The 26,464-nt window shown below is 44.8% G+C and overlaps 1 protein-coding gene across 1 annotated transcript in view; it reads left to right on the forward strand.

The window, feature by feature from the left end:
* nbeab (neurobeachin b) overlaps positions 1–26,464 on the forward strand; it is a 268,935-nt gene that overhangs the window by 45,512 nt on the left and 196,959 nt on the right. Inside the window, exons 2-5 of the mRNA XM_079513569.1 lie at positions 1,386–1,617; positions 12,025–12,125; positions 13,089–13,184; positions 21,282–21,403. Of these exons, the coding sequence (XP_079369695.1) occupies positions 1,386–1,617; positions 12,025–12,125; positions 13,089–13,184; positions 21,282–21,403 (551 nt within the window). The remainder of the gene's footprint in view (positions 1–1,385; positions 1,618–12,024; positions 12,126–13,088; positions 13,185–21,281; positions 21,404–26,464) is intronic.

The following is a 26,464-nucleotide window of genomic DNA, read 5'->3' on the forward strand; positions in this document are numbered from 1 at the left end:
ATAAATGAGAGACTGTACGTAGAAGTGGCCAGCAGTCTCTTCATTTTGCATTCCAGTTAACGTACTGTAGGCTGCTATATTTAGACAAAGGGCTTTGTTACAGCATGCTGTGGCTTGACGAGAGTTGCCTGCACAGCTTGGTCACTGAACCAGTTCACTGCATATTGCTCCCGCTCTCAGACATAAGTTAAGACGTGATGTTCCATAATACCATTGTTACTGGTTCACTGAGTACTGCCTCTTTTCTCTGAGCTTTCTGATGAAGATGGCTTCTGGCTTTCTGGCTAAATTCCAATCTTGGGCAATGGGCATGGATAAAGTGGCATAGTTTGATAACAGGATTTGTCTGCACAAATGTAAACCCAAGTAGCTGTCCCAGCCTCAAACAGGGTTCTCACAGTATCCTGAAGTATAGATGATGTAATACAAATAAATATAATACATTTCAAGTTGTGGTGGGTGGGTTTGTGTCTGTGTTGGGCTTGTAGATATGTTGCAGAGGAGGCTGAAAAACAGCCAAAAGACACACAGACCTATATAATATACCCTAATAGGCTGGGTGCTGGATCAAACAAAGTAATAGATCAAGAATAAAAAGAGGCCGCACACCATTTTCTAACTCGTGTTAATGTTTCGGACCGAAGCCCTTTCGGCCCGAAACATTACCACGTAATGTAAAGATATTTCTGGGTGCAGAAAATGGTGTGCGGACTCTTTTTAGTCTTGGGCTTGTAAATACGTCCATATTACTGATACTGAAGACAAAATGCTGTCTTGCCTGTCTGTTAGTTTAACACAAACTCTACTTTCTTTACAACAACAACATGTCTTTCTGAACCCAGAATTAAAACAATCTCACAAACTCTAATGGACGACCACCACAACCCCTGCCAAAGTAAATGTTTTTGATCCTGCATGGCTATTGCCGGTCAATCACATGTAATATAACGTTGTATATAATGGCATCCAAGCCTACCGGTATTTTCCACCTGCCTGTATGATGCCCACCAACTAATGTGTTTTCAGTCATCCCCATACATACCGTGCTCTTCTTGAGATGACCAATTTCATGCTTGCTGAACTTCAAGAATGGTATTATTGATTTTTTTTTCTACTTTTTTAATGTAGATTTTAAAGGCCCACATAAGATGCATTCCCAATCCCATTCCCCCGCCCCGATGTTACTTTAAACATCCAATGACCTCAAATTTCCACGGGTGCTTAAAATCTAATCGGAAGCTTTCAGAGGGAAAGGGATCCCTACCTTCACTCTTCGCAGTGCTGTGCAGTGCCCGCATGCTACTAAATCAGATATTCTCTCACCTTCCTGCCTCCTCCCATGTCTCCCTCCCTCCCTCCCTCCCTCACATCCCTCCTCTGTGCAGTTGGTGGGTGGCGAGTTTGATCTGGAGATGAACTTCATCATCCAGGATGCAGAGAGCATCAGCTGCATGGTGGAGCTGCTGGAGCACTGTGACGTCACCTGCCAAGCGGAGATCTGGAGCATGTTCACTGCTGTCCTTCGCAAGAGTGTCCGCAACCTGCAGACGAGCACAGAGGTGGGCCTCATCCAGCAGGTGCTCCTCCAGATGAGCTCCGTGGATGACATGATCGCAGGTACAGATTTGTCAGTTAAATATGAGCCGTAGTGACCTCTGACACTCAAGCCATATTATGGCTTAAAGCAGGGGTGCCCACACATTTATGACGTGAGATCTACTTTCAAAATGACCAGCTCAACAAGATCTACCCACTGAAAAAATAAGTGTACCATTGCTGAAAATAGTTTAAATATATAATGTACCTGGGGGGGCTTTGGAATAGGGAGAAAATATGACAGGCAGTTTGCTGTCATATTTCCTCCCCGTATTTAACTTAAACGCCCAATGCATTCTCAATGGCAATAGCACAAACTTTGGCATGCTACTAGTCCTACATACTTACACCTATAGAAACCCCATTCAAACCTATTTAGGTTCATCTTACGGTGGACATGTTTGCCTGAAATGGAATCTTTGAAATGTTTCATAGTTTTAGAAATATAGTGCTTTCAAATTTGATACATTTATAATGGGGCTCAATGGCAGCTCGATGGCACGTAAAAAATCACTTTCACCTAGAAACTCCATTCACACATTTTATAATTCAGCTTACTGTGAAGACAAATGCTGGAACATTTTACTTTGAAATGATTTGTAGTTATTTAACTTAAACGCCCAATGCATTCTCAATGGCAATAGCACAAACTTTGGCATGCTACTAGTCCTACAATGTAGGACTTTCCCTGGACCTTCTAGCGAAGGTCCAGGGAAAGGCCTACATACTCTCCAAGAGTTGGGATAGAACATATCAAGAGAGAGGAGTGGTAGGCCCTTGGATTGACCAGTGGATGCAATGTACCCCACTTTGAGGTGTCACGTCTTAGGCCTAGATTTAGGGTAGGATTGAACCAGTCGCACTGTAGCCATACAAAGGCCTATAAGGGTTCCCAGATTGTAAAATGTTGTTCCTCCATCTTGGGAGAGTATGTAGGCCTTTCACTGGACCTCCTAGCCACTAAGATGACCACAGGCCCACCACTTAAAGACCACATGTTAGGGTGCCCAAATCTGAAGTTAGGTGGTCAAATTACCTGAAACTGAAGCAATTCAGTAAAGGTCAACGCTTCCTCATGGGGTCATTTTAGGGCCTATGACCTCCAATAAAGGGTAAAATACTCTTCTCGGTTGTGGGAACAACATATCCGATGATGAGGACCCCAGGCCCAAAGATGTCCCCCTGGCAACTGTTTCAACTTTGGGTCAGCCTACATGTAAAAGTGCCCAAAGTTGAAAGAAGGTTGTCAAATGAACTGAAACTGAAGCAATGGTGTAATTATGCCCAAATCTGAAGTTAGGTGGTCAAATGAACTGAAACTGAAGCAATTCAGTAAAGGTCAACGCTTCCTCATGGGGTCATTTTAGGGCCTAGGACCTCCAGTAAAGGGTAAAATACTCTTCTTGGTTGTGGGAACAACATATCCAACGATGAGGACCCCATGCCCAAAATGTCCCCCTTGCAACTGTTTCAACTTTGGGTCAGCCTACATGTAAATGTGCCCAAAGTTGAAGGGCAGAGCTTCAACTTCAGCTACCCAGTACCCAAGGTTGAAGCCCTTCAACTTTGGGCAGATCTACAAGCTCGTAGTGCGGCACCGAGTGCCACGCTACGAGCTTGTAGATCTGCTATTTTTCAGTGGGGTACATTTAATCACTGGTCCTGGGTCAATCCAAGGGCCTACCACTCCACTCTCTTGATATGTTGTTCCCCAACTCTTGGAGAGTATTTAGGCCTTTTACTGGAGGTCCCAGCCCCTAAAATGACCCCAGGAGGAAGTGTTGACCTTTACTGAATTGCTTCAGTTTGAGTTCATTTGAGCACCTAAATTCAGATTTGGGCACGGTAGCATGTGGTTTTTAAGTGGTGGGCCTCAGGTCATCCTAGGGGCTAGAACAGGGGTGCCCACACATTTATGACGTGAGATCTACTTTCAAAATGACCAGCTCAACAAGATCTACCCACTGAAAAACCAAGTGTACCATTGCTGAAAATAGTTTCAATATATAATGTACCTGGGGGGGGGGGGGGGGGGGGCTTTGGAATAGGGAGAAAATATGACAGGCAGTTTGCTGTCAAAATATGTCCTCCCCGTATTTAACTTAAACGCCCAATGCATTCTCAATGGCAATAGCACAAACTTTGGCATGCTACTAGTCCTACATACTTACACCTAGAAACCCCATTCAAACCTATTTAGGTTCATCTTACGGTGGACATGTTTGCCTGAAAAGAAATCTTTGAAATGTTTCATAGTTTTAGAAATATAGTGCTTTCAAATTTGAGAAATGTATAATGGGGCTCAATGGCTGTACATCTTTCTAGCATTCTGTGGTTGTCACACTTTACTATAGGTAGAAGACACCTAATTTGAGAACTCGGAAGAGCAGTAGCTAATATTCACGCCCACATACTTTAGGACTACAGAGTGTATTCTATAAACTTTATTATCAATTCATTGGTTTCAACAAACAACATTTAGTTAAACACATCTATAAATGGCTTATCTGCACAGACTGCCTGGTTTTAGATAAGTATGGTAACAGATTAATTGAGCTATTTGTACATCTTTCTAGCATTCTGTGGTTGTCACACTTTACTATAGGTAGAAGACACCTAATTTGAGAACTCGGAAGAGCAGTAGCTAATATTCACGCCAATCATACTTTAGGCTACAGAGTGTATTTTATAAACTTTATTATTAATTCATTGGTTTCAACAAACAACATTTAGTTAAACACATCTATAAATGGCTTATCTGCACAGACTGCCTGGTTTTAGATAAGTATGGTAACAGATTAATTGAGCTATTACAGACAGTGAAAAGTGTCTATCATAACCAATTATAAGTAGTCTTAAATGGACAGATGTTAGTGTCAGGTATGGCTTTAGTGGTATAGGCATAGATTTTAAACCTGAAATAGATATAGAAACACAAGAATATACATTTGTTACATTCCCATAATATGTTCTAATCATTTGTATTAAACAGAGATAGTAGGCAGAGTATAAAACAGTAATTATCAGTTCCCCATCCGGATCTCTCTTCTCCGTTTGGAGAGGTATGGACTCTTGGTTGATGTTACTGATTCTGACTTACTAGAGTCGCCGAAGTGGCTTATAAAAACTCTGTTTCCTTAGACCTGCCCTGTTGGGCAGGTTCACATCAGCTAACATTCAATTGGCTGCTGAGCACCATGGCATCAGTCCTTCCTGTGGACCTTTACCATTGGTTGAAAGACCAGGAAGTATATTACCCACTGACATGTGGTTTGACAGGGGAGACCATGAGGTGCTATCTATCTCTCCATCTATGGCAGTTTGGAGGAAATAGTGGTCCTGTTGTTGACTTCAGCTATTCATGGCAGTTTGCCCCCTCTCTTATTTAGGGTTTTAACACATTACTCATTTACATTCCTTTTAGGCATTGGGATTACATATCCACCTTTAGATAAATGCAGACATAATGTTTTATAGTTAGACACAGTCATTGGGTTAGTAATGCTGACTAGTGGCTCTTGTTTACACAACTGGTAATCAGTACCCCCGCTGTGTGTGAGGCATTTTGTAGAGAGGAAGCCTGGTGCTTGCTCCATTTTATGGCAAACACTATCCCATGTCACTTCCCTTCCCTTAGTGGTAACTGAACACTATTGGTTAGTTGTACAGTGCATATTTTATTAATAGAAACCAAACGCTGATTACTATATCCAGCGGAACAATGGCAGCTCTATGGCACGTCAAAAAATTACTTTCACCTAGAAACTCTATTCACACATTTTATAATTCAGCTTACTGTAGAGACACATGCTGGAACTTTTTACTTTGAAATGATTTGTAGTTTCTGAGTTATTTAACTTAAACGCCCAATGCATTCTCAATGGCAATAGCACAAACTTTGGCATGCTACTAGTCCTACAATGTAGGACTTTCCCTGGACCTTCTAGCCGCTAGAAGGTCCAGGGAAAGGCCTACATACTCTCCAAGAGTTGGGAAAGAACATATCAAGAGAGTGGAGTGGTAGGCCCTTGGATTGACCAGTGGATGCAATGTACCCCACTTTGAGGTGTCACGTCTTAGGCCTAGATTTAGGGTAGGATTGAACCAGTCGCACTGTAGCCATACAAAGGCCTAGGGTTCCCAGATTGTAAAATGTTGTTCCTAGGACCTCCAGTAAAGGGTAAAATACTCTTCTTGGTTGTGGGAACAACATATCCAACGATGAGGACCCCATGCCCAAAGATGTCCCCCTTTTAACTGTTTCAACTTTGGATCAGCCTACATGTAAAAGTGCCCAAAGTTGAAGGGCAGAGCTTCAACTTCAGCTACCCAGTACCCAAGGTTGAAGCCCTTCAACTTTGGGCAGATCTACAAGCTCGTAGTGCGGCACCGAGTGCCACGCTACGAGCTTGTAGATCTGCTATTTTTCAGTGGGGTACATTTAATCACTGGTCCTGGGTCAATCCAAGGGCCTACCACTCCACTCTCTTGATATGTTGTTCCCCAACTCTTGGAGAGTATTTAGGCCTTTTACTGGAGGTCCCAGCCCCTAAAATGACCCCAGGAGGAAGTGTTGGCCTTTACTGAATTGCTTCAGTTTGAGTTCATTTGAGCACCTAAATTCAGATTTGGGCACCATAGCATGTGGTTTTTAAGTGGTGGGCCTCGGGTCATCCTAGGGGCTAGATTCTAGCCCGGTTCTCAAACGTTTTATAACTCTGAGAGTGTACACATTGAACCTTAACCACTTGACAATGGTCAGCTTTATTTCAGCTGACAGAATAAAGCGGGAGATATGAGGGAATGGCATTAGTCTGCCTTAAAGGATACTTTTTTTTTTTTAACCAAGGTTCATGTTTTAGGTTGTTTTAGGTTAGCTATTTTTGACAGCATTCGAGTGGCTAAATATGTATTTTTTTATTACAAAAATGCTGATTTTTTTATTATTATATACTATAGTCCTACAGTAAATTACAAGGAAATTGCATGTGGCCACAAAAGATCACGGGATCTATTTAATGTGAAGGGGGAGGTGACAAACTATAGACATATTGAGCCTACGCACACAGTATGGCATCCCCCTAGTATCCCCTTTCACATTCAGTAGATCCTGTGATCTTGTGTGACCAGATGTCATTTCCTGGGGGTCTAGTAGGACTATAGTAAATAACAATAAAGATAAAATGCTATAGTGACTTGTTCGAATGCCCTGACAACATTGCTAAAATTGTTCAAATTAAAGAAAGGAGCAAATGAAAAATAAAAAATGAACACTCATCTTTTACTTTCTCTTATGAACACTTTCCCTCCCATTCACGAGTTACACAAGTTAATTGATTGTAAAACAGCTTCCCTCCCAATAACAAGTTACACAAGTTACGTTTTCATTGTTTAATTTGCGTTTCTAAGGTTTTAAGACTTACAGGGTTTCCATCGGACAGAGTGAGATAGGTGACGCATTCGGCAGGGTTCTGGGAAATTGAGGCCCAATGCAATGGCGCTCAGCGGGTGCGTTGTTCCTCCGCTCTGTGTTGTTGATTGCCACTTTGGATGATTTTTCAACACTACGACAAAGGATCACACCATTTTATAGCGGATTTTCATGAAAAGGATCGATGATGTCGGCGCGGTGGTACTTCAAAGATTAGTGAAATGTAGGCAGTCAACAGGGCATTGCAATTAATTAATTCCGCAGTCAAACTGTTAACACCCTGAGCGGCAAGGACGGAGTTCTCCGTTCAATCAATTAGTATCGCCCAGCGCTCTGGACGGAGATTGATAAAAAGGACGGAGATTATTGATATCAAAACCGATCGCATCGCTCCACAGGCTGGGAGCGTCTGTTGTGCAACATTCAATGGCCCAGTTTCCCAAAGGACACATGTGTAAGAGGTATGATGTAGCAAATACTCAGATGGCCTCTAGGCCGCACACAGAAGCCTGTGAACATAGACATTCTGTGCATAGATGTGCCACGCAATGGTAGGCCTCAGGTCTACCATTCTGAAATTTTATTTAATAATATTTGGACTGCTGGACAGCTGACAGTAGGCTCTCTTTACTCTTGTATGTCTTGTATGTCTTTACTCTCTATGTGCTCCGCTGCTATAAATCGCTGGGCGCTCTGATTTAATGGATTATATAACCTCGGGCGTTCGGGGTGTTAACAACCGAAAACATGAACCTTGGTTGAAAAAAACCCAAAGTTGTCAGCAGTGTCAGCAGTGTAATTTCAGCAGTGATCATTCAATGGGAAACATTGCCGGTAATAATCATATCGTTCTATTATATGAAAACGTGAAACCAGTGAAATGTCATTTTTAATTTAGTTTTCTGTGGCTGGCTCTCACCACACAAATTGCACTGCAAGTGTTCTGTCTGATTTTTATGTCCTCTTCACAATAGAACGATAGGACTCACTTTAAATATCAGCAAAGTTCTCCTTCAACTAACAGTGTATCCAAGTCAGAAAAAACTCCCATTCTCAATTTACAATTTAGGCATTTAGCAGACGCTTTTAATCCAGAGCGATTTACATTAAGCAAGAACAAAAACATGGCAATACATCATATACATAAAAATAGTTATCATGAAGCATACGTAAGCTAAGAACGTAACAGTGGAATATCTATATAATGAAACTATGCATATACTATATAGTGCTATGTCTACATAAAATGCTATCGTAAGTTCGTCCATAATTCTCCCATCACTGAACACAAACACACATTGTACAGTATACGGTTCAAACTAAGTATCAAATAGCTGAAGGGGTAGAATGTCCGCGGCGTAACCGTCTTTAAATACTTACTTTTTTAAAAGCCTATGGAGAAAATTAATAGGGAATCCATTTCCTGGGCAGCTGGGCCACTCGTCATTAGATCTCTATAGATGTACTGTAGACTCTCAAACACCTGCTTGTTTTCAGACTTGCACTCTGGTGCAAGTGTGCTTTGCAGCAGTTTTTTTTTTTTTTTTTACACACGCATAATGAACCTGCAATGAACCTGGATTTTGAATTACAATGAGAACGAAAAGTTGTGGAAAGCCCCTATCCATCTCCAAAGTCCCACTCTTTAAGATCCATAGTACCCATAACTGATATGCTGGAAAACCTCCAGTTGGGGCAGTTGGTAATCCCACAAAGATTACCTGATAGAGCTGACCTTAACCATTATACACCAGGGCTCAAGTATAATAGCAGTTTGCTAGAGCAAATTTTCTTTCAGCCACTCTTGACACTATTTTCAGGAGCATATACACGTAGACTGTCTGTAATTTTTTTTTATCATGGGTAACGTGAAAGAAACAGTTGGTGTAGTTTGATGGGGATGGAGGCTTTAAGAAAACAAGAGAGAGAGAGAGTGTGTGTGTGTGTGTGTGTGTGTGTGTGTGTGTATTGTTGTATTGTGCTTTCTGCTTTGGCAATGTAAACGTATGTTTTCTCATGCCAATAAAGCCCATTGAAGTGTGTGTGTGTGTGTGTGTGTGTGTGTGTGTGTGTGTGTGTGTGTGTGTGTGTGTGTGTGTGTGTGTGTGTGTGTGTGTGTGTGTGTGTGTGTGTGTGTGTGTGTGTGTGTGTGTGTGTGTGTGTGTGTGTGTGTGTGTGTGTGTGTGTGTGTGTGTGTGTGTGTGTGTGTGTGTGTGTGTGTGTGCTCGCTCATGGACCTCTGCTCTGCCTTTCATCGCAGGCGTGCATTAATGCCGATAAAGAACACCCTCAATTATTGCTTAAGGATAGTATGGGGAAAACTATACAGCGCTGGGGAGTAGTATCCTAATGACAGTGCTTTAAATTGAGTGGGAACAATAAATAGTTGTTGGGCTGTAGTGTACTAACTTCATTTGCGTCCCACGTTTCAATTGCGAGGGTTGCGCTACTGAATGGACAATCTGCTGGCCACTAATAGTTCTTAGGTTTGGTGGCGCACAGTGTAGTGAGCTTGTATATGTTTTATTTTAAATAGCAGAGCTACAAGCTTGCAGGTAGAGAAAACCAGCTGCATATTCATCTGAAATATCTGTGTCCGCACACACGCACGCGGAAATAGACCAGCTGTGCTTCACAGCAGCTTGTAAAAAAAGAAGATGGAAAAAGTTAAAGGAGAAAGACATTGAATGGCAGTTAAACGAATATTGCATTTTCAGCACTGTTGAGAATAATGGAAATATTTTCTGCCTTGCTTTTTGGTAATGCATGACTGCCCTCCAGCTGTCTTTAAACTACCCCAGTATAAAGGCAATATTAATTTTCTTTCCTGATAGCTTAAAGGACCACTTCACCACTTTTCAACCTATCTTCATATAATAGGTCCTCACTAATAATCATGGCACAATTCTTTTCTCATAGGAGAGCTGTGGGCAGTTCACAAACCCGTCCACCAGTGACATCATCAATGGGGAATCCAAGCTAATAGAAACTGCAAGCTTTCTAGTCCTGAAAAGTTGCAATGCGGCGAAAAAGGAAGCCATCGTTAATACGATAATAAAAATCTAAACATTTTTGTAAAAAATCTGCCTAATGATGATGTCACTGGTTTTCTGAACTGCCCACAACCCTCCTATGAGACATAGACTGAGTAGAAAAAATTGTGGTATTTTATCATGATTATTAGTGAGGACCTATTATATGAAGATGGGTTGAAAAGTGGTGAAGTGGTCCTTTAAGGCAGCGTTTCCCAAACCTTTTTGGCCATGCACCCCCTGTTACCTCCCGATCTAGCTGACGCACCCACATGGAAATATAAATTGCATAAGCTATATAGAGACATATATTAGGCTATATTCTGCATATACTGCCATATATATTGGCATCATATGTCAATACATTTAATATAAAACCATAGCACCACCATTAGCCTTTTCATGTCGCGCACCACCTAGAAGGCACCTGCGCACCACAAGGGGTGCACACACCACAGTTTGGGAACCACTGCTTTAAGGTAATAGCCATCTTACTGTATGTCAATGCTGTAGCAATTACAGTGATCACAATTATGTTTTGTGTTTTGTTTGGTTTGTCAGTGTTAAAGTTAATGTTCCAATGTAAGAACAATATTGCTTAGACTGTCTAACATGTCTGAGCATGATGCAGTGGTATAGTACTGTACATACAGTAGCGTCAGCATTTGGCATTGGGCTGGCAACACATAATGCAGAAGAGCTAGACTGTACCCTTGAAACACGGAATATGTAAATTGTCTTTATTTATAGCAAATCTGTGCTTTAAAAGCCTCTGTATAACATTTGACTCTGAGAGTGAAATGTACCATTGTACACTCTGTGTGAAATGGATTTATCAGAACATCAAACTCCAGTTAAGTTACAGCCTTTAGGTCAGTGGTTCCCAAAGTGGGGTCCGGGGACCCCCAGGGGTACCTGAGGGAGTTCCAGGGGGTACCCAGCTAAATGACAGTTTGGAACCAAATGGACCCTTTTGGGTGTGTAACTCTGAGAGTGTACAAAATGAAACCAAACGGACCCTCCATTTGGTTCCATTTGTACACTCTCAGAGTTACATTAACATCGATTTTACAATATAAATTGGGGGTCCCCGAGATAGAAATGACATTCAATGGGGGTCCGTAGACTAATTCATGTCAAACTGGGGGTCCTTGAAATTAAACTGGGTGAGAATCACTGCTAGAGCCGTCAAAATCTTCTCTTATGGGGGTCCTTTGCATATTTTTTTAAATTTGGGTCCGCGGGCTCATCAGTGTCAATTTGGGGGTCCTTGACATGAAAAGGTTTGGGAACCACTGCTTTAGGTATTTTGCTCAATATCTGACGAAATGTGTTCCTTTTGATGAATGCAAAGCATTTTCCTTAACAGAATATTGCTGTGTCAACCAAGTTAAACACTTACTATTTCATTGTCTCTTTGATTCAGCATTCAGTTTCAATGTCCCCCTGAATCCTGAGTTATACTTGTACAGTAGTTGTGTGTGGGTATTGCACACTGACAAAAAGAAGATCTACAAGGTCAGACCATGCACAACTATGCTTAACTAAGGCTTAACATTGCTGGAAGCGTCTCTGGGATGAATAGTGTATAATAGAATTTAATGCACAATGGACCCGGAGAGAATGAAGTTGGATTGACAGTTCATTATCTTCTCATGAGAACTACTGTATGTGAATACTTAACAATTCCCTTGTGCCATCAAAGCCGCCCCTCTGGGATGAAGTGAAATTCTGTAACTACATTTGTTATACTGTAATGTATTTTCTGATTGCTTTCTTCCCTTTTTCCTCCCCCTGTGTGTGTGTGTGTGTGTGTGTGTGTGTGTGTGTGTGTGTGTGTGTGTGTGTGTGTGTGTGTGTGTGTGTGTGTGTGTGTGTGTGTGTGTGTGTGTGTGTGTGTGTGTGTGTGTGTGTGTGTGTGTTGGGGGGGGGGGGGGGGGGGGGGGTGCTATGCTGCCGTTCCAGACTTGCTGGTGGACATGCTGGGAGTGCTAGCCAGCTACAGTATCACACTCAAGGAGCTAAAGCTCCTATTCAGTATTCTGCAAGGAGAAGGAGGCATCTGGGTAAGTCACACGCCAGATTGCTGAACAGTATTGTGTGATCCTAATTCTATGCAGAACTGAAATTACTGATTTTCTGATGAAAAACACTTTTCCAGTTGAAAATGTATTTTGGTCGAGGGGTGCCATATAATTATTACAGAGTGTGTCACAGACAATCGAGTTAGCCCACATCAGACATAACTGTTCTGGGGCTTGTTCTGCTATCTACATGCTGCAAATTGGTGGTGTATTCATTAACGGTCTGCAGTCAACATATGGTTCCTGGTATTTATGGTAAACGGTAAATTAAGGGAAGAACACCGGCGTCATTTATTCTAGCTAACTACAGCCGGAACTTCGATGGAATGCATTCCAAGTCAATGAGAGAGAGATTTCAAATTATCACTTTTTCTTATCGATTGAGACCTTTTGTAAAATACTTTGTAAAATGTTATAGCGGTATCTAAAGAGCAAAAATGAAGTTTATGAATGTGCCAAAGTATCTAGACTGTTCATCATTGCCAGTCTGACAACCAGATCATGCGATACCTCCGAGCGTGAAACGATACCTGACACTATTTACCTACATTGTTGCATAGAATAATCTGTCAATCATGTCCTATTTCATATTCCTGAACAAATTATATGACAGTATGAAGGTTGCAGTCCTTCAGAAATAGTGTTTGTTAATAAGATCATAAGTGATCATAAGTGCGCAGATTTGCTCCACTGTCTCCATTTGGGAGACAGTGTGCGTGTGGGGGCATACGCACGTAAAACCGATCCTATTGTTAGAGCATGGATATCTGGTGCCCATGCTATCCGCGTGTCTGGTGTATCATTGACATACGTTGGATCTTTCCAAACTCGATGTACGGGTGGAGTAAATTCCAAACGATGTAACTCGGCCATAATCTTTCCGTGTTTTTTTTTTTTTTTAATGCTTGACAGTAAGTACTCTTTCTATGTTTGTTTGTCCTGCAGCCAAAGCATGCAATCAAACTGCTGTCAGTGCTCAATCAGATGCCCCAGAGACATGGTCCAGATACCTTCTTCAACTTTCCTGGTCGCAGTGCGGCAGTAAGTCCTTCACAGTCACTTATAATATTATGGTTAATTTTGAACTGGGGACTGGTTGCTTCCTGAGGCCCCCACCATAAAAGAATGGATAGATATAGTAAATGATATTTACAATATGGAACAGATCACTTTCTCTCTCAGACTGCGGAAGGAGAAATGTATACGTTTTAGTCTAATTGGGTGAAATATTAGCCTGGGTTCCAGCCTGATTCGCTGCGTTCCGCAGATCTGAAAATGTCACTGCGCTACTCAGTCTGGACAGTCTCCTATTCTCCACAGGTAGGCGGGACATAATTGAAGGTTGAAATGGAACCGTGGCTTCTGATTGGTCTGACGTATCAATGCGCACTGCTCAACTGACTGTTGTCCTGCAACGTCCTTCACTACGGCATTCACCAAACTCACCCCACACTCACCATTTTTTTGTACTACTGAATCTGACAGTGGACTACTAAATTGTTCACTTTTTACCGTAGGATTCGGCGCTATGTTTTTCAACAGTGAGAAGCATGGACAGAGTGTCACTGGCTGATGACGTATCAGCAACAACGTGGCTACGTAACAGTTGACGTAGCGTAGTGACATTTTCAGATCCGCAGAACGCAGCGAATTAGGCTGAAACCCAGGCTAGTGAAATATATAATACCTTTGCGACCAGATTTAGTAGTGGCAAGGATTTTTGTCTCTGTTTAAAAATGATAAAAACCTGTGGACAAAGAAATGCTATTTGAAAAATGTTGTATAACATGATTGTTGATGTCCTTAAATAAAGAAGAACTATTTAACTGGGGATGAAAGCTTAGCTTTATTTGCACATACTGTATGTACATTATGGGGGCAGTAGTGGCTCAGGAGGTAGAGCGACCACTTGGGAACCGGAAGGTTCTCAGTTTGATCCCGGACTCCCCCAGAGTCAGTGTCCTTGAGCAAGACACTAAACCCCTAATTGCTCCTGATGAGCAGGTTGGTGCCTTGCATGTTTTCGTCTGCCATCAGTCTATGAATGTATACAGTATACATTCTCCCATTTGTGACAGGGTTTTATGATGAAGTGCTGCAAGTAGGTTAAGTTAAATGTTAAATAATTCATATAAAACAGCACGTTTAGGATCACAAAATACATATAATTTGTCCTTAACAAGTAACTACTGTGAGAGGTGTGAGATAACGTTAAAGGTTACTTTAGTAACCACGGTTGTATATATAAATTGAACGAAATACCTTTCGTTTATGGGTAGGTTTCCTTCAAAACCTAGCTGCAGAACATTATTTTATGTACTCCCAGGACAGAAAATTCTAGAATTTTCGCTGTCCTGGGCTCTAAGGGTGACGTAGGAAGCCACGCCTATCCCGTATAGATACCTGCGTGGCTACGTCAGCCCTCATTCGGAACTTTTCTTCTGCTTTAGAGAACAGAAGGGCGTTCCACGAAAGGTATTTCGTGAAATTTCTATATACAACCGTGGTTACTAAAGTAACCTTTAACGTTGTATTATATAGAAATTTCACGAAATACCTTTCGTTTATGGGACTTTATGAACTCCCGTGACCTGAACTTCCAGTGGGTCCCAGGTAAACCTTTTGGGAGGGGCTCGGACCCTTTTGGGTCCAGAACCTAGTCCTTGTGGAGAGCAGGAGGCAGCGCTATGCTGCCCTGATGCCTTACTGAGCAGCGGCCCCCAAGACCGCGTGCGCTAGCGAAGGCGCTGCCACATCTAGGTTATAGTATGTGGCGAAAGTCGAGGGTGTAGACCAGCTTGCTGCTGTGCAGACTTCCTGAATGGAGACACCCTTGTAGAGTGCCCAGGAAGCTGCCACACCTCTTGTGGAGTGGGCCCTCAGGGCTTGAGGGGAATCCACGCCTTGGCTAGTGTAGGCCAGACGGATGGCTTCCACTATCCAGTTAGAGATAGTGACCTTCGTGACGGGCTTTCCTTTGGTCCTGGCACCCCAGGACACAAAGAGTTGGCTTCCTTGTCTGAAGGGAGCCAGTCTATCCGCGTATATGCGTAAAGCTCTGACTGGGCAGAGGCAATTAAGCCTGCTGTCTTCGTCAGAGGAGAACGGCGGGGGATGGAAAGCCTGTAGGTTCACTGGCACACACACTGAGAGAGCATTTTTGGGAATGAAGGCGGGGTTTGCCTTTAGGGTGACCTTGGTCGACCCCTCATCGAACCTCATGCAGTCTGGAGAGATCGAGAGCGCATGTAGGTCGCTGACCCTTTTTGCTGTCGTGAGTGCGATCAGGAGAGCCACCTTCAGGGTTAGGAGCTTGAGGCTCACGGTTTGTAGTGGTTCAAAGGGTGCTGTAGCCAGCGCCTTTAGAACCAGGGACAAATCCCACGAGGGAACGAGGGATCTGCATGTCCTATGTTCCCTGCGTACACCCTTCATGAATTGTTTTACCAGCGGGTGCTTCCACACCGTCTGGTTATCAAAGCCTGGGTGGCAGGCAGAGATTGCCGCCAAATGGACCTTGACTGAGGAGAGGCCTAGACCGTTGTCTAGGAGCTCCTGCAGGAATGACAGGACGTCGATCACTGAGGCCTGGTAGGGGACTGTTTGGTCTGGTCTTCGTGAGCACCAATGCTCGAAGACGCGCCAGGCTGTGTCGTAACGGTCCCTTGTTGACTGGGCTCTGCCTTTCTGAATCGTTTCGATTACGTTCGGAGGTAGACCCACGGCAGTCAACATCACCCTTTGACGGGCCAGACCCATAGGTCTAGGTCCTGGGGGTGAGGGTGGAAGATCTCCCCCCTCGCTTGAGAGAGGAGATCCGCTCGAAGGGGAATTCTCCACGGCTGGTCGTAGAGGAGAGGGGTTATTTCCGACCTCCAGACCCCCCACGACGGGGCTATTAGGAGCACCTTCAGACCCTGAGTCCTCACTCTGTCCAGAGTGGGGCTGATGAGGGATAGCGGGGGAAAGGCGTAGAGAAGGGTTTTGGGCCATTGGTGTGACAGAGCGTCTAGCCCCAACGTTGATGGTCCCCTGATTGCGAAGAAGAGGGGACACTTCGTGTTCTCCTCTGTGGCAAAGAGATCCACCTTGGATTTCCCAAACCTGCTCCAGACCTGGGCCACTGCATGAGGGTGTAGTGACCAGTCTGAGTAGCGGAGAGGTCCTCTGGACAGCAGGTCTGCCCCTGTGTTCAGAAGACCTGGGACGTGACACGCTACTATTGAGAGGACGCGTGTGTTGCACCACAGGATCAGTTTCTGAGCCAGTTGATGAAGACGAGGGGACCTGAGTCCACCTTGTCTGTTGATGTAGCACATGGCCGTGGTGTTGTCTGTCCTGACTAGGACATGGCAACCCAGGATGCGCTGCTCGAAGTGTTTCAGGGCGAGGAAGACTGCCATGAGCTCTAAGTAATTTATGTGAAGGGCACGTAGTGGCCCCAACCATAAACCTCTGGCTGTGAGTCCTTCCATCGTGGCTCCCCAGCCTGTCATGCTGGCGTCTGTAGTGATGACTTTCCTGATCAGAGGCTTTCCCATGGGGACGCCCTCTGAGAGGGTTTTCCTGTCTGACCACCATTGAAGGGCTAGTATGCATTGTGATGTTACTGTTACCTTCTGGTGCCGACGGTGCATTGGTACATGTAGAGAGCCTATCCATCGTTGGAAAGGTCTCATATGTAGCCTTGCTAGGCGGATTAAATAGACCGCAGAGGCCATTAACCCCGCCATCCGGAGGCATGCATGAAAAGGAATCGAGCGTCCCCTTTTGAATGACGCCACGCACTGCAGTGTTGCGTCTATTCTCTCTTGGCTCAGGCGGGCCGTGTAAGAGATTGAGTTCAGTGTTATGCCTATAAAGTCTATTGACTGTGTTGGCATAAGCATGCTCTTCTCGTGGTTTATTATAAACCCAAGCGAGTCGAGGTGGCTGAGCACACGATGTGTGTGCGACAGTGCTTCTCGTGGAGAGTCTGCAAGTAGGATCCAGTCGTCTACGTATGTAGCGAGACGGATCCCTTGCTGTCGGAGCGGAGCGATAGCTGCCGCGGTGCACTTTATGAAGACTCTGGGACTCAGTGACATTCCGAAGGGAAGGACTGTGTACTCGTACACTTTTCCTCTGAACCCGAAGCGCAGAAATTTTCTGTGCGGCGGGTAAATCGGAATGTGGAAATATGCGTCTTGCAGGTCTATTGACGTAAACCAGTCCCCTTCGCGAATTAGGCGTAGGAGGACTGGTGGAGTAAGCATTTTGAATCGCAGCTTTTTTAAGTGACGATTCAATGCCCTCAGGTCTAGAATGGGACGGAGTCCGCCCCCCTTTTTCTTTACCAAGAAATAGCGGGAGTAAAAACCGTTCATTGAATGGTCGAGGGCCACCTCTGTGATGGCGCCTTTCTGCATTAATGAATTGATTTCCTCTTGCAGAATGGCGGCCTTTTGCCCGCTCGCTTCTGAGAAAATAATTTTCCTGGAAGTGGGCGGTTTCGAGGCGAACTGTAGCCTGTATCCTGTCTGAATTGTACGGATTATCCACGGGGAAGCCCCGGATATCCGCCATTGTGACAGATGACGTGACAAAGGGTTCCCTGTGCTTGTCAGCGTGGTGCATGGCCTGCCTAGGGGAAGACTTACTTTGTGTGAAATGTCTCCCTCTAGTGAATTATTTCGGTATTGAGTTTGGAAAAAAATGGCGTGGAGTTTTTGGCCTGTGACAGCTAAAGCTGTCACAGTGTGGGTTATCTTTCCCACTGGGCCTATGCCCTTCAGAGTTGGTTTTATTGTTTTTTGTGTTTTTTGTTTTTTTGTTTTCTTTATTGAACAACGTGGAAAAACATACACATGTGAATTGCACATAACAATTTTCGGGGTCTGTACAACGGTGCTCACAGCACTGTGTACAGGCCCCCTTAAGCGCTTCAGCGCAGGCTCTGAGGTGAGATCTGTGATCCCCACCTCTGGCCTTGAACTCTGAGTGTGGTGGGGAAGATGACCCGGCCCGGGCAGGTCATTTGCGCTTCCCCTGGCCTCGGCCTCTGGGAGCGCTCCTGGCCTTGTAGGGCGGCGGAGAGGTGCGGCGGTCTGCTCTGCCTCGGCCTGCAGGCTGTCGCTGTCTATCTCCGCTCCGGTCCTGGGACCTGGGTTTGTCATCGGTCTTGGCCTTCCAGGGTGCCTTCTTAGCCTTGGGGCGGCCTACCGGGGCGGCCTGGTTGGCCAGCGGTTCGAGCGCCTTCATCGTCTTGGTGGAGGACTCGAGCTGTTGGATGGTCTCTGACATCTTGGCCAGAGCGTCCTTAAACATACTGTCTGGGTGGATATTTCCAGCCACAAACTCTTTCTTTGTCTCCAGGGAGATGGCGCTGGTCTGATCGACCCAACGCCATCTCTCCTGGAGGATGGAACATGCCATTGCCTTGGCGTTGTGGAGAGTGGAGTCCCTCTGGAGGGTGGCCATCTCGTGATTCAGGCGGCGTAACTCGGCCAGGTCTTCTGGCAGTTCCGCTAGCTGGACTTTAATGGACTTCTGTCCCATCTCAATGAGGAGGCTCTTCATGGAACCCTGGAGAAGTGCTCCTGCATTGAGGGCCTTCGCCACGAATGACATGTGTGCATACTGCCACTTGTTCAGTTTTGAGGCTTCCCTCACGCTGCTGGACAGGAGCTGCGGTTCCTTTACGTGGTGATCCACTCTAGGAGCTGCAGGGTTGGCCAGGTAGGCCGCTATAGCCTTGTCCATAGCTGGCATGAAGTCTATGGCGAGGGTTTGTTTATCTGGTATGTCGTTGGGCCCCTTGGCGCTGGCCTTGGGAAAATCCACCTTCAGGAGGGGTTCGTCCCAGGCGTGCATCATGGCCTCCTCGAAGCCCTGTGCCATAGGGAGCTTCTGTCTTCTAGGTGCAGGGGGGGGGGCGGACTCATCAGTCCTGCCTTCCCATGGTAGTACCTTGACAGTTGACTTAGGCCATGTGTGGTTACAGCGTGCACTAGCCTTCCTGTATATCTCGTAAATATTGGAGTCATCCATGGGGGGTACAGGAGGCGGGGGGACAGGAGCCCTGGCTTGCTGGTGCTCCTGTATGTCCATGGCATCCAGGTCGTCGAAGGGGCGACGAGTGGTGCTGACGTAGTCCCCGGGGGAGAGGTCATCATGGCCATCTCGCTCGTCCGCGTAGGCCTCGTCCAGGACGTGGTAGTCCTGGAGTTGCTCCTGGAAGGAAGGGAGCTCGTCATCACGAAGCTCCCCTTCCTCCCTGGTAGTCCAATGCTCCCCACCGGGAGACATTGCGCGGTCTGGGGAAGGGTCCAGGCGGTCCACCATATAGCTGGGTGCAACGGCAGGCTGTCTGCGTCTAGCTGTATGTCTGGGCGGGCACTCAATGGTGGCCTGCACGACGTGTTGTCGAGCACGTGGAGCTGGGGAAGAGCGGCGCGGTGCGAAGGTATCCCTTGGCCTCGCGCCATGAGCCTCGTAATCAGTGGCCTCGTGAGCCCTGGTTGCAGAGGCTGAAGTAGCGTACCTGTCTCGGCTAGCGCCGGCAGGTGCTGCTCTTGAAGAAGAGGCTCCGGTTGGGGCTCTGTTGCCCGAGTAGTCGAGCCTCTGTCTCGGGGTAGCTCGTTGTCCCTCTCCGGTGGTGACGCGGGGCCAAAGCCCCTTTGGCGGGACTTGTATGCGAGCTCGTCGCGGGGGAGGAGTGGGGCTCCTCTCTCGGAGTCCGTGGGCGGCAAAGTTGTCATAATACCTTTGGACACGTCCGAGCCTGTTGTTTAGGACGTCGTCGTCCATTTTCTCACAATGGAGGCAAACGGGACCGATTTCCTCCATGGACTCACGGGTGTGGGTGAGGCCGAGACAATACATGCACTCGTCATGCCCGTCTTTGCCCGACATCGTGTTCCCGCATCCCCAGGTGGAGCACGTCTTTTGTTTGGGGCCTTCTTGACAGTCGGCGGGCACCGGCTGTCCTCGATGGCGTCTTTCCCCGGGCTGGGTCTCCCTCGTCAGCGACATGGTTGCTTGTAGAGAGAGGAGTCCGAGTGCTTAACAGCCACAGGTTTATCTTCCTCGTGGCGTGTAATAGTAGACCACAGGCGTATCTGCCTAGTAGCGCTAAGCTAACTATGGATAGCTTTAAGCTAACAAACGCTAGCTTTAGCGAGAGAGAAAAAGAGGCGCGAGCTGTTTTTTCGACAAGCTAGCGTAGCAACAAGTTGCCTAGAACTCACTTGTGTCGAAGTTCGGCTTTTTTTCTCGAGAAGTATCCTTCTGTTTGCTTCGAGAGTGTGCCAGAGATCTCACGGTCCTAAAGAATTAATCTCTCGGCCGAGTTTGCGAGATATATTACCCTGCACACACTGGAATGTTAAAGTTCGTTCTCGCAGCTTAGCAGAAGAAAAGTTGAATGAGGGCTGACGTAGCCACGCAGGTATCTATACGGGATAGGCGTGGCTTCCTACGTCACCCTTAGAGCCCAGGACAGCGAAAATTCTAGAATTTTCTGTCCTGGGAGTACATAAAATAATGTTCTGCAGCTAGGTTTTGAAGGAAACCTACCCATAAACGAAAGGTATTTCGTGAAATTTCTATATAATACAACAAATGTGTGACAGGCTTTTCATCAGCTTCTTTAGAATTCAAATCAATAAGTATATTATCTTTTTTAACAATTTAAAACAATGACACATAATTTGAAAGTTTACAATCTGTACATTCATAACTTGTAAAAAACAAAAAGAAACAAACCCTGAAACATGACTGCTGTGCCCTATGCCAAGGGTTCCCAAACTTTTCAGGTTCATTTTAACACTTAACTTTTGGATAATACAGCAAAAAATTTGAAATGTATGACCTCTAAGAAAAACAAGTGATCCTTTTTGTGCTGAACTAGTCAGTGAAAGAGCAGAAGCATCTTTTGCTTGTCCCTTTTATGATGTGATGTGGAGCATAATGCTGCATTCACGCAAAGTGACATGACAGGCTGCAAAGCCCTGTGGCAACAAAGTGACAGGCTAGCCTAAGACATGAAGATACTGTACAAAGTGACGCCTTGGCTGTTACACTACTGTACAGTGAGATAATCTTCTACAGTATTTTGTATATTGTGATCATCTAACTCCGTTTGTCCACACTCCACAGGCCATTGCTTTACCTCCTATTGCTAAGTGGCCTTATCAGAATGGGTTCACTCTCAACACCTGGTTCAGAATGGATCCCTTGAACAATATAAATGTTGACAAGGATAAACCATACCTTTACTGGTGAGTATTCATTACCTGTACATATTGAGTATAATTACAATTACAAATTAGTATTTTAGCAGTGCAAGTTCGGAGTAAGTGGCATAAACCCTACTCAACAAGGGTAGACATTTTTGAGTGGTGTAAACCACTCCTACAACTGGCTTTGTTAGTTTACGTGTCTGTCTGTCTGTCTGTCTGTTCGTACCAAAAAATGAGCATGGTTGCTATGGTCACCCAGTTCACACGGGTGTGATTTCATTACGTCAGACATTACGTCAGACCACAGCTGATCAGTCTATATAAGACCTTACACCACTCAGTTCACACGGGTGTGATTTTTTTTAATCTACCGGCAGTCTACTGGCAGTACTTTGTAACAATATTACAAAGTAATATTGTTCCCAATATTGGCCTACAGTCTAATCTATTTTCCCATCTAAGCAAAATTATGATGCAAACTTTTGTTTTCAAGGTTAAACCTTTGGCAGCCTGCAACACTATTATTATTTGATATTATTGTCTCCACCAGCTCTCACACTCTGGAACAATTTGTCCTTTTTATATCTATATATAATTGTTTAACTAAGTTTTACTCACTAAGGCACTTTATGTTAAGTTTATTTTATTTCTATTTTTGTAATGTTTTTATTGTTCAGCACATATACTCGCTTTCTAAATAAAGTTTACTTACAGTATTTATAGTTACGAATTTCTTTCGTTTTCGCTGTCTGCAGAACCTGCACAGAGGCCTCCCCCTTGTAGAGGCTTGTGTGTAATTAGTGCTAAGATCAATAGCCCAGAAGTGCAGTTTATCAGCTATTGTTCTCACTGGGGAGCGAAGCCTCAAGAGGGAAGTATACAATAGAATGGGAGGTAGTAAAAGACAGAAACACAAATGATAATTAAGTGGGAAAGATAGCGCAGGCCTACCAGAGGGGAAAACACGTTCTTACCAATTAGTCCAAAATGACAGTTACAGCCCATTTATATGCTTGATACCATTGCTGTTGTTGGATAACACTTGGGTACACGAAATAATTCAATTACCTATGGAAAGAATTGCTGTAAATCTCTCATTTTCCATGTGTAGAAACTTAAAGAGATAATAGAGGTGGCTAAACCCAAATTGTCATTCATTTTTTCCTGTTGTCGTTGCACATTTTTACAAAACCGCTTACATACTGTAGCCTACAACAGTACAAATGTTTTGCTAATCCTGTTCATGCATTGTTCTCAGTAGCTCAAAGCACAGCGTCAGGGCTAGAGAGGAAAACATATCCTTTCAGAAATAGACTATATTGTTACTTGCGTTTAAGAGGCAGGTAGAAAGAGGGAGTGAGGGAGAGATGCTGCTCTCTCTCGCTCTCTCTCTTTCTCTCTCTCTCTCTTATCCTGGAACAGAGAGTGTGTAATCACCAGCAGGCAGGTCCCCTGCCACTGAAACAGCCTGACAAACTCAATGGTAGCCAGGTCTGGGACTTCATATCTCTCTCATGCCCTGCATGCATCCCACAGCCATAAAATCTCTCTCTATCAGCCCTGGCAAAGCAGCAAACCTTTGTTTCAGTTGATCCCAGCAGCTGGCAGTATGATGGAGGCTTTAAAGGGGGTACACTGTAATGCACATGAACAGAGTCAGAGAGTGGTTGTGTGAAGAGGTTGTTGTCCGCCCAAGCAGAGCAAGAAGAGAGGTGGTTGTAGGTTTCAGCTATGTTGACATTTTCGTACAGTGTACAGTAAATACAGCTCTGTGTTCTGGATGACTGCTACTGTGCTTATATCCGTCTTGTGTATTGTATGCACAGGTCAAGTAATTAATATCACCAATCTGTGACCTGGGATGACAGTGGGCGTGGACAGTACTGCAGAAACATTTAGCCAAGAACGCGATTTGATGGAGAACTATTCATTCAGAATTCCATACAAAACTCATTTCCATTTCAATCTTCCTGACTGCCAGAGGCAGTGCTTAACAGTGAATGTCTAGTATCAACGATGTGACAAGGAATCCCACCCTGCCGGGAACAGCCTAATGGACCCTGAAAGACGGCAGTCGCAACTGCATGGGTTGCAGTGACATTGACCCTGTAAAACCAGGCGTATTGAAGTTTTCCCTGGGTAAGACACTTGGACCCTAACTGCTCCACTGGGCGCTGTAATGTATTAATGAACTATTAAAGAGACAGAAAACAGGCCCTGCTCAAAACAATTCAATTGCCTTAAGGCTTAACAAGGGGAGGACAACACACCTGTGGTTCATCTCCTGCAGAGTGGCTCATCAAAACACTCCTCCTCAGAGTTAGAAAGGTGTTTCAAAACTGTAGCCGTCACAGTCCCGCCCCCTTTCATGACGACGCCAGGCCCAGGAAATAATTCCCAATGCATTTTCCCCATAGACATTTCAAAAAGTATTTATTTAAAGACCTTTTTAAGCATCGTACGAAGCCAACTCGAGTCGTGACAAATCATGACAACAAACTTTTGGACGAAACAAATAATTACAAAGAAGAAAAACAACAAAAAAAGTGTTGTAACCTGACATTTTTTCTTCTTTCTAATTATTTGTTCGGCCCAAAACATTGTGTTTATTGTCATGATTTGTCACGACAAGAGTTGGCTTTGTCCGCGGCGTAAACGTCTTTAAATAAATACTTTTTGAAAAGTCTATGAGGAAAATGAACGGGAAATTATTTTCCGGGTCTCTCGAGGGGCGACTGCGACGCTCTATTGCAGCCCTTGGGGGAAGCAAAATACATCTCTAACCCTTTGTTTTGGTGTATGTCAGCACATTCCCTGCTCATCATCCCTGGTCACAGTTTACTTTGTTGATGCAGTATATTGAAATATATTATTTAGAGATGTATCCGATCCGATATTATATTATATCGGTATTGGGGCCCTTACTTACGCCTGACACCCCTACTGGGGTATAGGCCGTCGACAAGGGTCCTCCAGAGTTCTCGGTCACTGGCATTCGTCTCTATCTGCGACCAGGTGCATCCCAGCCTCTTGGTGTCTGCCTGGAGATCCCGCCGCCAGCTGTTTTTGGGCCGGCCTCTGTTTCTCTTTCCCTGAGGGTTCCAAGTCAGAGCCTGTCTGGTGGTGTTTGATACTGGCTTGCGCAGTGTGTGCCCGATCCATCTCCATCTTCTTTGTCCAATTTCCTCTGTTGCAGGGAGTTGTTTAGTTTTCATCCAGAGATCGTTGTTGCCTATCTTGTCCGGTATTGGGGCCCAATATGGCTTAATTCACATCGGAGGTTGGCTATCACATCACGTCATCCACGTTCTGATCCAGGAGGGAAAAAGTACTTAATGTTTACTACAGTCCATCCTGCACAGTGCAGTGAGCAAACCCAACCTACAGTATGTGCGGTATAGAGACTGCACAGGCGACTACAGAAAGCCTCACTAAGGTACAATATGCAAGAGAATGGAATCACTTACAGTAATAAAAGTAGTAGTAAGTGACTTTAGCCATCCGCTGATCAGTCATGTAACTGCGAGTTTTGTGGAGGCTCCGCAGCTGTGCGTTCTTTCTGACATTATTGATGAGATCGTCTTGTAATTCTTCTGCTCTTTATTAACCACATACATGTACTGTAGCTATGTGTGGTGCTTGCCGCTATGTGTTTAAATCAAAGTCCTTTGTAACTTTATTACCGTTGATTAAGTGATAATAAAATGCTGATGTCCTCACAGTCAAAAGTATAGTAAAACAAATGCGTGTCGTTTCTCTATTGTCTCCACCAGGCCGAAGGCATGGGGAGAGAGTATGTTTTGCACTCCGTCCATCCGTCCGTGTGTCCGTCCGTCCGTCCGTCCGTTACCAGCTAATCTCTGGCACGGTTAACCCGGTCGATGCCAAACTTTGCACACACTCCCTACAGTAGATGCCAACGATGAACCTCTGCCCCAAATCTTCCAGAACAGCCTGTTCTAGTGCCACCAGGAGGCCGACTTTTGTAAAACACATTTTTTTATATTACTCCTCCAGATTTTGTCCAAAAATCCCGCAAATCGTTACACAGTATCTCTATAGTCATGTGCTTAAGACGGATCTGTCCGATATGTCATATTCCATCCTAATTCCATCCCCGTTTTGAACAAAAAGCCTCAAATCATGAACGCGGCGTGCAATTTACAGTACGTGAAATCTTTCACACACTTTCCTACTAGGCTGAGGAATATATCCCACCCTTTTTTTTTTTTTTTATGATTTGTACTTTATTCAATTTCTTTTGTATGTGAAACTGACATAGACATAGACAAAACACAACAAAATAAATGCATAACAAAACAAACACATAACAAAACAAAACAAAACAATATAACAGAGATGCACAGAAATATCCCGCAGTCCACCCCAGCCCCAATTCCAGACATATTCCTTCAGTGTATTTTTCTAAAGTTGCAGCCTGTTCAGAGCTCACTCAGAGCCAGAAACGAATCAGAGTCCTGATACGTGCATATGGTAAAAGCCCCATTTTTAAGTCATAGTCGTCCCCACCCTTTTCACATTGGCCTGTTATAGCGCCACCAACAGGTGGATTTTTGCTAAACACATTTTTGGAACAAAATGCTTCAAATCATCCAATTGCCATCAAAGGCGTAAGAACAAATGGCACCCTTTTCACATTGGCCTATTATAGCTAGCCTGGTTAATAAACCAGACCGAATCAGCCGTTGGCAAAAAAATAATTGCCTGCCAGCGGATTAGGGTCTGGCGAGGCTCAGTAGCACGCCTCTTTCCTACAACCGAGAACAGGTCGGGCCAATCGGGACACGGTATGCAATATGGGCGGGCTTTGGTACAGTGACGTTCAATGCTTGAGACCTTTGACTGACAGTAGCTCTGACCAATTGCGTCAAAGAGAAAATGTTTGAACCCGCCCCCCGGGAAATGAAATCCAAGTGGAGCCAGCCCAGACTAATATACCGCGACAGTGTTGTGTGATATTAGTCTGGCTTATTAGCCAGGCTATATTATAGCGCCACCAGGAGGCCACAACCTGACCTGGCCTGGTGGAGACCTGTGCCCGAGGGGCACTTTATCTAGTTTTTTCTCAACCTGCGTTGT

This window comes from Electrona antarctica, assembly GCF_951216825.1.
Source record: "Electrona antarctica genome assembly, chromosome: 11".
Lineage (NCBI taxonomy): Eukaryota > Metazoa > Chordata > Actinopteri > Myctophiformes > Myctophidae > Electrona > Electrona antarctica.